Source organism: Rhamphochromis sp. 'chilingali' (assembly GCF_963969265.1).
Source record: "Rhamphochromis sp. 'chilingali' genome assembly, chromosome: 13".
NCBI lineage: Eukaryota > Metazoa > Chordata > Actinopteri > Cichliformes > Cichlidae > Rhamphochromis > Rhamphochromis sp. 'chilingali'.
The window spans coordinates 30731468-30742564 of record NC_137940.1 but is presented as its reverse complement, the minus strand read 5'-3'; the positions used below and the strand labels follow the sequence as shown (position 1 = coordinate 30742564).

General features: G+C 42.7%; 1 protein-coding gene across 3 annotated transcripts in view; it reads left to right on the top strand.

Annotated features, from left to right (window-relative positions):
• Positions 1-11097, top strand: part of clcf1 (cardiotrophin-like cytokine factor 1) — an 18782-nt gene extending 7685 nt beyond the window's left edge. For all 3 annotated transcript variants that reach the window (XM_080900447.1, XM_080900448.1, XM_080900449.1), the window contains 2 exons: positions 4083-4234; positions 7241-11097. In XM_080900447.1, coding sequence (XP_080756573.1) covers positions 4083-4234; positions 7241-8584 — 1496 coding nt within the window. In that variant the 3' untranslated portion in view covers positions 8585-11097. The remainder of the gene's footprint in view (positions 1-4082; positions 4235-7240) is intronic.

Genomic DNA, 11097 nt, shown 5'->3' with positions numbered 1-11097 from the left:
TTTTTTGAGCTGTCAAAAGTTTCTGATATCTCTGACTCAGAATCACAATCATTGGCTCACATGAATAGTATTTGCAGGGTCTGCTGCCTGGTCTGATCATGACGTGAGTCCGGTCATTTTAGCAAATATTGAACAGATTATATCGGGATATCTTTCTTAAAGTCTGGAGAGAAAAAAAGCATACTAAAAATCAGTCACGGAGCTGAAATATAACCTCAATATTCCAATCACGGATTGCAGCAAAGTGGAAAATATCTGGAAACATCAGTTATTTCTGTCCCTAGTGATGTTTGATATTGTCCTCTGGTGGAGTAGAGGAATTCTTCACAGCGACTAGATACAAATAATGTGTGACGAGTGAGGAAATTAGCATCCATCTCTGGATTTTGGTTCAGGAAAACATGGCTTGGGTTTGCAAAAGGTTAAATCTTGTACTGTACACACAGCACTTATATGTATGTATGCACATGACAACATCCGATCCTATCTAATCAGCATTACACAGGAAATAATAAACATCATGAATCTAGAGCTGATTTACAACATCTTCCATGTACTTAGGTTTCATCTCTGTTTCAGACCTCTTTCAAGTGGTTAGAGCGATGGAGGGCAACCTTTTTTGGCACCCGAGTGAGTTTTTCCTGGACCAGACCGGAGAGATTTTCTTGCACATGGTTTTCCCACAATACCAAATTCTGTTTAAGTGCTTGTTTAAAACCTCAAATGGTGATGCATGCTGGGAAAGATGAAATACCAGTCCTCTCAGATGGAAGCGACACAACACCCACAAACACTGGGTCACTGGTTTACCAAAACAGCGTCTGGAGTGTAAAATGTCAAATGTCCTTTTATCCTTGAACACATCCTTGCGCCCTAACATTCAACTCTGAACCCTGACCCCGTGTTGGTGTTTAATTCTGAACTATCTGGAGCGCACAAGCTCTGCTGCCAGAACCTCACGTTCAGCTCTGCTCTGCAGATGGCAACCAGACTCCAGAGCGCCAGAACTGACTTTACACCGGCGAACAAACTGAAGATAAAAAATATGATCTGTTGCAAATAAAGGAGCCCCCCCCCCCAACCCACCTCACCCCATGTGTGCATATGTGTAACTCTAATAGGTACACGTGTGTAGACTCACACAAACAACTGCGTGGAAGCAGGTCACGGTCGGCCGTTGTAGGGAACTCCTGTGTTGCTGTAATGCAATCCTCCCATGGAGAATGTTCTGGTTTCAACCCTGCCCTGCGGAGTGTGCTTCCACTGCCAGGTACACAGACACAGCCCCAAGCCTACAGGGCTCGCCTTGAAGTCAGGCTATATGCCGACTATACTGCCGTTACTCAATCTAATATTATATAACGACAACATGGCTTTCGGTTTGAGTTATCTGAGTTTACTTGTACAAAAGAGCGGTTGTTTTTAGCGGCAGCAGAGGCCGCTTTAAGACATGTCAGTGCTCAATCAAAACAACAAGAGCCTTTCACGTCTGGCAATCATCTCCAAGCATGTGGCTGCAGACAAAAGGAAACGGTTTGGAACAGTTTGGGTTGATTTTTGCCAAGAAGATTTTTCCTCCTTCATCCCAGACTCCTTTTTTCGGTACCTGTTTATTCCCTTTGAAAATGACCCCTCACTGCACACTGTGAGCCCTTGTTTTCTTCAAGCTTGTTTACTTCAAGAGTCAACGATGTTGTGTTGGTTTCGGGGTGTTTTGATGCTAATGGGGGATGTTCAGTGGGAGGAGCCAGCTGCTTGATGAGCTCCAAATGTTTAGCCGTTGCTGAAAGATGCTTAGTGCCTCTGACAGGTGACGAGGAGTGAGGAGGAGGCTTGGCTGAGAAGGGTTGCCCTGGATGACTAACTTCAAGGTGTGTGTGGGAGTTGCCATGGGCTCAGAAAATAGTCTGGGAAAATGCCTTGATGTAGTCGGCAACTTGGGGGTCAACGGGTAGGGGAAGAGTCACCTGGTGTGAAAGAGTCTTGTTTAATCAAGCAGTTAGGGCGTTGTTTGCTTAGATTTTGCCCTGTCACTCAAAGCATGACACACATTTTTAATCCTGTTTTAATTTGAAACTGTCTGTCATCTGCTATTAAGTGAGGCTATAGTAGAAGCAGTTGCCATGTCACAGTGCTTTTTTAAAAATGAATCAAATTAAGTAACATAATTAATCCTACTTGTTGCTGTATTCTAGTGGTTTGTTTTTGTTTCCGATTTTTGGGTGAGTCATAACTAATCACTTACTTATTATAGAGAGCTAAATCTCTTCCTCAGTGCAGTTATTTCTGGGATGCTTTTGCATATCACTCAGTTTCAACCCAACCCTGTGTGGGAGTGCATACTGATATGGCAAATATGGTGAGTCAGAGAAGGAAAAAAAGGTGTTGACTATTTAAAACCGAAATCATTTATTTATTTATTCTATTTTATTTATACCCAAGTGAACGCTAGGGGTAAATGTTCTGCAGGGTATTGAAGCAATTCCCTCAATTCTCAAGTCTCATATTAGTCCTGTGGGGCCCCCGTAGTGAAATATCAAAGGGAGAGAGAAAAGGGAAATTGAGGAGCAGGCGAGCTAATCAGGGTTAATTGTCTGCTGTTATTCCGACCTAAGGCATGCGAGAGATAAGATCGCTGAGAGGAGAAAATGAGGATAAAGGTATGACAGGGAAGATAGGAACGCTGGAGAAGAGTGTGACTAATCTAGAAGCAGAAAGGGATTGCACTGGTCAAACAACAGGAGGCTTGAGGTGTGTCTAAGACAGAGGAGATTGAGCATAAGAGAGAAAGCGGACGCACACATGAACACACACACACACATTGTGCAATGCATATTTCACACCTGTTGAGCAGCAGCACGGTTTGCCCATAATTACAAGCATGAATCACGGCCTGCCGTCCGGGTGTCAGGAGGATGGAGGGGGGGGGAGAGGATGATGGAGAGCAGAAATGAAAAGAGGAAATGTTTGCAGGGCTCCAATGAAAGGCTGAAGCAGTGCTGAGAGAGTGAGTTAGCGAGCAAAGGAGAAAGTGTGAAAGTGTCCAGAGAGAGAGCGCATGGGACGCAGAGAAGTGGACGTACATGAAGTTCCTTAATGTTGAAAATCACCTTTCAGCTCCAATTTTCCAATTTTCTCAGTTTGAAACCAGAGACAGGGGCACTGAAAGGTTTCCGCTCTTACAAATACACTGCCGCCCCCCCCCCCCCCCCCCCTCTCTCTCACACACACACACACACACACACACACACACACACACACACACACACACACACACACACACACACACACAATCATTGTATACACTCTCAGCAATGCGAATTTAATCCACATATATAATTACGGCTACAAACATTCTCACAAACACTCACACAGTAACATGAAACACCTACACAAACACTCTGAAACCTAAACAAGAAGTCCACAGCAAACATACAACCCATACAAACACATTAATGTTTGTGATTGTAAAGAAAGCCACATGCCTTTGTTTTCGGGGTTATCGGTCAGGAATGAACGCGTGTGTGCGAGAGTGTGTGCACGTTCAGGCGACTGCTGTCCTGACAGACTGCTGCATTGAACATAGGAGCCATTTGTCTGACTGTCTGAAGCTATTAAACAAGGTTTTATTTGAAGCCAGAGTAAACCTCCGACAGCCAGAAACCTCTAAAATTAGATTGGAAATGGAAAAAGCTTTATTGGCAGTGTCAGATGACTCTGACCTGGCAAAATGTAAACAGACAAGGCCATCGTCATAGAGACAAAGGAATAAACTGGAATATTGTAAAAAAAATTCCTATAAACAGTGTGATGCGACCGGAGAAAAGCTAGGAAACTGTTGCTGGAGGTGATTTTCTTTTTTTCTGTTTTTTTTTTTTTGCTTGTTGAGCTCCCTATCATCAAAATTCATTTAAAAACTCATCATCCAAGTTAAATAATGACAACACGTCTTAGAAAATAAATTTCACCTCTCTGTTTTTACGGCAAATACCTCTACAGCGTGAGCTATTTAACGCTTGGACACCCAAGACGTGAAAGTCATTAAAGACACATCTCACAGTGTTTTCTTTGTTTCTCCATAGTCGAGCACCAGCTCGTCTTGCTATTGGCCGCTGCCATGGCCACCGCCGGGGATGCTCTCCACAACCTGGCCAGCGAGAGGAGTTCAATACAGAGCACCTATGAGCTCACCAAGTACCTGGAGTATCAGCTGAAAGAGATCAAAGACGTATATGTGAGTAGTTTTGTGATATGTTCAGTCTTTTACCAAAATGTCTGCATCAGAGAAAAAAAGTAAATAATTTTCAAATAGGAATGCATATGCATGAAATACACAGGAATAAATGAGAATGCTTAAGCAAAACAGCTCAAAACTCACAAATGCACTATTTATCATAAGAATGTATTTAACAGTGACGATGAATATGATCCTTCACAACAATGAAAACGATAGATAGTTAGTGAACATCTAGCAGATAAAGAGCCACATATCTGTTATGGTTCCTTATGAAATTATGGTGAAATTACATGTCATTAAACAGGCACTTTAGCCATTTGCAGTAACTTGCTTGCAGTTAATGTTCATATTCACACTGTGGACGTTTGTGTAGTTAACAACTGAAACTACACACAATTTTTGGCCAGAAAGTCCAGAAAGTCCTCAATATGGACAAAAACACTGGGCCAACTACACATTACATCAACAGAAGCAACTCAGGCTATGGAAACTGATGCCATGAAGCACCAGGTGCACAATTTTTGTACTGATTTTAATGTCAGAGGAGATTCAGAGCTCTGCATTTATTTACTCAGCAGAGCTTTGGTGACTTTTACATGTGATCCGCCTCATCACTTGGACATCCCCCTCTGTAACGTCACCTGTGGTAATGGGACTAAAAACACGTCAATTCAAAGATTAAGAGCTGTGGCTAAATGCTTTTGCCCACAGAGTGTATAAGGCAAGGACTAGTTCCCAAAGGGAAGCCTGATGGATGTTATATAGATAGCCACAGATGGCATTTCTCCACTTTCCCATGAATAAAGGAGTATTTCTTTTCTTATACTTGTAAACAAGTACAGCTCTTTGCAATAAATTAAACTGATTGACATTTAGCTGACATGTGGCTTTTTGGTAATATAGTATAATGTCTTTCTCTCAGCAAAATAATTAATGAAGTAGCTTTTTCTTTTTACCAGTTTCTCCCTCGGGCGATTTTGCTAGCTGAGCTGCTCCCTGTGTGAATTAAATTTTTGGTTTGTAAACCACTTCAAAGTAACTTTCCCAACACTGCCAGGCCAAAGATAAGAAAAATAATAAACGTAACAGATAATGAGAACTGGGAACAGTAGCTTATTTTGAGTTTAGTTTTAAAATGGCTACAGTTGGGGTATATCTAAGCTCCGTGGGGAGCTGATTCCAGCTGTGGGCAGCAGGATGGCTAAAAGCCATTTCACCATGTTTGGTTTGAGTTGACCAATCCCTGCAGACTTGAGAGACCGTGCAGGCTTGTGCTCAGTAAACATATTTGTGATATTTTTTGGACAACACATTGGGACTTAAGGTGAATTCTATATTTAATTGACAAACAGTGCAAGGATACAAGAAACTGGAGTTATGTGTGATCTTGTTGGTGTATCTCTGTTACATTTTGAAGACTGTCTAACATATACTATAGCAGTACACCTGACAAGAAAACAGAGCATGAAGGAGCTTTAATGCATCTCCCTCTTTTTTATTGCCAAACATAATTACTTCTGTCTTCATGTAGTTGAAGGATGTTTTATTGCATTCAGTTGTTTACCTTCTCATGGTACATGGTACATGGCACGTTTGTGTGACTAGTCATATGGTGAGATTGAAGCAACCCTGTTGGACTCTATACATCATGGAGACCCCTTCATATTCATCATTATTAATACTAACTCTATACCCTGCTTTTTAAATATGATCTTGACTAACTAAAGAACACTCCTGAAAGCACTTCCCACTACTTCTGTCTATATAGATGTAATTCCTGATGAACAGCATCAGATCCAAAAATAAGATCTAAGTAAAGTGATCTATCTAGGGTGTACCCCTCCTCTCGCCCTATGGTAGCTGGGACCAGCCCCCCCCCCCCCCCCCCAACCACCACCCTGACCCTGAAAAGCATCAGCAGAAGAGAATAGATGGATGTTATAGGCAGATAGTAGTGCAGGCGGATGTGGCTGAGGAGGCAGAACGGGTTTTCTACTCATTGGAGGCTTAGTGGTTCAATCCCCAATTTAATTCTGCATATTGAAGTACTCTTGAATTTGTAAAAACACTTCTTTACTTGTTTTCTGACTCCTGAATGCTGACAGGACTGCAGCTGAAAGTCAAAAACTGTCTTACATTATGTAGAAACACCTTAATTTAAGCAAGATGTTACTATAAAAAGGTTTGGGTATTTATATTAAACAATGAGGCAGTGATGCTGATAAGTCTATTAACTTGCATAGGGTGAATTTTACCAGCTTTCCTTTCTGGCTTTAAATGGGCTGCAATTATATCACACTTCTCCGACCCTAATGCGTGAAGCACTAGAGTGTATTAAGAACAGTGCTTTTTAATTCTACAGCGCTTTTAATATTATAGTTTTGTATTCATTGGTAGAATATGTCATTCTGCTGTAACTTTGTCTGCTTGTCACTGGACATGTGCCGCAGATGATGCCTCTCATATGCGAACAGGCTCATGAAGAACCATTTAGCAGAAAACCTCCTACATTTGAAGAAACACAACCAAAAAAAAAAAAAAATCATGCTGGTTGTTTTTTTGCATGTTACTTGCTGAGATCTGGGACTTTGTCAAGACAAGAAACAGAAACTGCTATTTCAGATCAGACAGGTTTTTACTCAAACCCTCCGGTTAGCCGAACTATTTGGAAACTAATTTGGAGGAGAAAACAAAGCCAAACTGCAAAACAATTGTCAGTCATCACAGTTTAGTGGGTGACTTTCCCGCTCAGCCTTTGTACAGTGTATTTGCATAAACTGTGCACTGTTTTTCTGTGTAGCACCATGGTATTCGCCTTCCTTTTAGTTAAAAAGGAGGCCCCCTAAAGCACTCAAATAGAGTGGCTCTTGACTTTTTTTTTCTCACCCTGACAAGTTTAGCTTTATAGCAGTGAAGATATTGAAATTGTTATGATGAATGATTGCCCAATTTGTAATAAACTATAATAAATCTTCTCCTTTCCTCTTCTCATTTGTCCTCCAGCTGACCTATCTTGGCCCTCCATTTAATGACAAAGACTTCTCCCCTCCGCGGCCCAACAGCACAGCTCTGACACTGCCGAGTGCTGCCACTCGAGTGGACCAGTGGCACCGCCTGGAGAACAAAGCACGACTGGCCCAGAACCAAAAGGCCTACTCTGTCCTTCTAGGAGCTGTCAGGGAGCTGGCCCGCTCAACCCTCTGCCCCTCACTCAAGACCTCCCTCCTGCACTTCTGCATGGGTCTGGATGGACTTCTGGGTTCAATATCTGCACTGATGACCGCGCTCGGTGACACAAATCCTACACAAACTCCAAACATGAGAGGTAACGCTGGTGAGCTGCAGTATTTGCAGACAGGGACAGGAGGTGGCCGACCAGCTCCGCTCATGAGCCAGAACCTGTACAGATCGAGAGCCGGATCTAGATCGGTGTCTGGTCAGCGTAGTGGCCAAAGAAGAAGTGGGGCAAAGTTAGTCAGAGGAGTTAAGGAAGATGGTGTCACTAAGGAGCTGACAGAAAAAAGAAGAGGAAAAGAGGCAAGGAGAGCAGAGGCAGCCAGAGGAAGGCGTAGCGGATCGAGGGAGAGGGCAAGGGGAGAAAGACGGAGAAGAGAGAAGAGGGAAGAGCCAGAGAGAGGAAATTGGGCAGCCAGTGCAAAAAACGCAGCAGGAAAGGAGGAAGAGGAGAGATGGGTGAGGAGGAGAAGGCTGTTAAGTATAGCTGAGGATGGAGAGGAACAGGAGAGGCAGTTCGAACCCGGGTTTGAAGTGTCATATGTGGACACAAAAGGCTTGGGATCTCTTCAACAACAAACAGAAAACCAACAAGGAACCAACGACCATCAATACAGCTACAATCTGAACGCACATCATCCAGACACGCTCAGAGCGGAGGATGGATTCATTCTAGAGGGGAGCAGAGGGTCAGAGGAAGAGGAGGACAAGCAAGCATACGCAGATGCTACCTCCTCTTCCTCCAGTGGATATCTGAAGCAGCGTCGGTCTCCTCGCTCCCTCCTCTCCCCGACTCTCGAACCTCCTCTGTCCACACTCTCCCTCCTCTACCAATTTGGAGCAGGCAAGGAGCACACCCTCCTCCCCCAGCCTGTCCCTCTATCTTTACAAAGGGGCACCTCCCTACTCTCGCCTCCCTTGAATCCGCTCTTCACCTCCTCCTACACCTCCGCCTCCTCTTCCTCCCCCTCATCTTCCCTGCTGCCGGCACGGACGACAATGAACGACTTTACCAGGAAGGTGGAGGGTTTCTGGATACTGCGAGAGCTTCAGAGCTGGCTGTGGCGATCGGCGAAGGACTTTAACTGCCTCAAGAAGAAGCTCCGAGGCTGAGGCACTGATAAGACTTACACGCACGCTCACAAACACACACAGACACACAAAAGTGCAGTATATCGGGAATTATTTGCACAAAATCTGAGTGGAATCAAACCGACGGATTTAACAGACAAAAGCACATAAACACATGCATTCATACCGTACTGGAATAAGTGAATGAAGGACTGTTTGGCAGGTCACCAGAAGTGCTAATGGAATATAAGACACACAAAGCCAACACATTACCAGCACTGTCACCCGCCTAATGCACATAGCTGCTCATTGAGTGAGACACACTGAGGCTGGGCTGAGTTACCGGACTTCACGGCTCATAGATCAACAGAAATACCACTGTAGGTGGTTAGACACACACATGCAGACGAGGGCAGACTGAGTGACAGGCGGTGAGACAGACAGTGCCTCCATTGAGTGAAAACTGATTCAGTGACCCCCAGATGTGTGAATCAGCAAACATTCATTTTCTCTAAAGGAAGAAGGGAAAAATTCTGAATGGGCAAAAGACAAAAGGGGAGGAAAAATGGCCGGAGGGATGATGGGGGCGCAGAGGAGGAGAGAAAGAGGCAGAAAAGGAGAGGAAGCTGAGTCAGTGGGATGACTCTGGAAATAACCAGCAGAGCGGTACTGCTGCGTAATCACAAGTCAACTGGTCAGTTACAGTAACCCTACAAGAGCGCTACACATACTGCCCGGACACATACGCACACACACGCTAATTATTGTGGTGTTTCCTGCCTTAACACACCATTCACTTTTATCCCGTCAATTCAGCTCTTCACATATTTCACTTCACAGCAAGAGATGTTAATAACATTTGAGACAAAGCAAAGAAATACTTCCACACTACACTGCAGTGGAAAATATACTGTGTTGCTTCCTTACAGGAAGCTTGATGAGAACATCTAAACCACTGTCAGATTTGTACAATAATATGATTCTAGAGCCAGCCTTCAGTCAGCTTTCTTAAGCATAAAAACAGGGTAAAGAAATCTACTAACCTGCAACTCTAAGGCTCACATTTGAATACACATTTTTAATGTCTATTTTTTTAAGCCCAGGTAAATATGTAAAATCACCAAGTTGCAAACCAGCAAAGCCTACACGTGGTCTCAAAGTCTTGAATAAAATGTTGCATAACTTCAGCATCCATGTAATGCCACAAATTGTAATTTGTATATGTATTTTATATCAAACGAGACTTAATTTAGTGTCAACATTTTGTCCCTGTTCTCAACTTTCATTTATGCTTCTAATGTCTTGTCCCATAGCTATAGCAACTGATTGTGCTTTCTCAAACGCAAACAGAAAAAGACTTAAAAGTGGACCCATTATGCTTGTCTTTATTTTATTTTATTTATTTTCATACATGGATGTCTGTGCAAAAGTCTTGCACCACCCCTTACTTCTTTATATTTTGCTTCCAAGAACGCAGCTTTTGTGATTTTTATAGTGGTCTCAAGCTTCCTGGCTTTTTAAAGGTCTTTCAGATTTTTCCTTTGCACATTGGAGGAAGCTGAAGAAGTGGAGGATAAAAAAGAAGTGGTGGAAAGGCTAAAAACTAGAAGATAAACAGTCATGCCCTTAAGAAATAGATGAAATGAAGCAAAGACCCAACACAGGACCTGAGGGCTGCATCTAAAAAAAACACAACGTGAAACACTATCATGGATTGGCCTCCTCAGAGTCTGGACCTCAACATTACTGAAGCAGCGTGGGATCATCTCGACAGAGAACAGAACAAAAGTCAATCATGAATGTCCTTCAAGAAGCCTGGAGAACTATTCCTAAAGACAACTTAAAGAAATGACAAGAAAGCTTGTCAACAGAGTTCAGGCTGTGTTGAAAAACAAGGGCTGTCACACCAAACTAGAAAAGTATATAAAGAAATGAGGGGCGGCTCAAAACCTTTGCACATTACTGTCCAGTTTTAGACATTTTTTTCCTGTGATGTCATTGACGGCAGATATTCCTGTTCTGTTCAAACCTTCCATTTGCAAAAGGCATCCAATCAGAAGAAAATGGGCTTAAAGAAGAAAGGAGCTAAAACAGCTGGCTTCAAACTGCAGAGTCCAAATAAAATATGTACTTTTAAATGAGCATAATAGGTCCACTTTTTGAGTATCTGAGCTACAGATACAGGATTTTTTTTTTCAGAACTGGAGATATGGGCTTGGTTGTGTTTTTGCTACAGATTTCTGGTGACTGATTGTAGTGACAACATCGTGAAGCAAGTTGGAAAACTGCTCTGTAATCTCATTTTCAGTGCCAAAATGATGAACTTTTTTTCCCCTTAAACTTACTTTACATTCCTAAATACCAAAAAAGCAGACGTGGAGGTTAACAGATGGCTTTTTTTCCCCCAGAATAAATGTTATGTGTTTGCAATGTGCCTTAGATGATATGGCTAAAGGTTATGGATCATATCTATACTATTTATTGAACAAGATGTTTATTTATTTTTCTCCAGTGTGAAAATACTGTGTTGTAACTTGAGAGAGAATAAATACTAG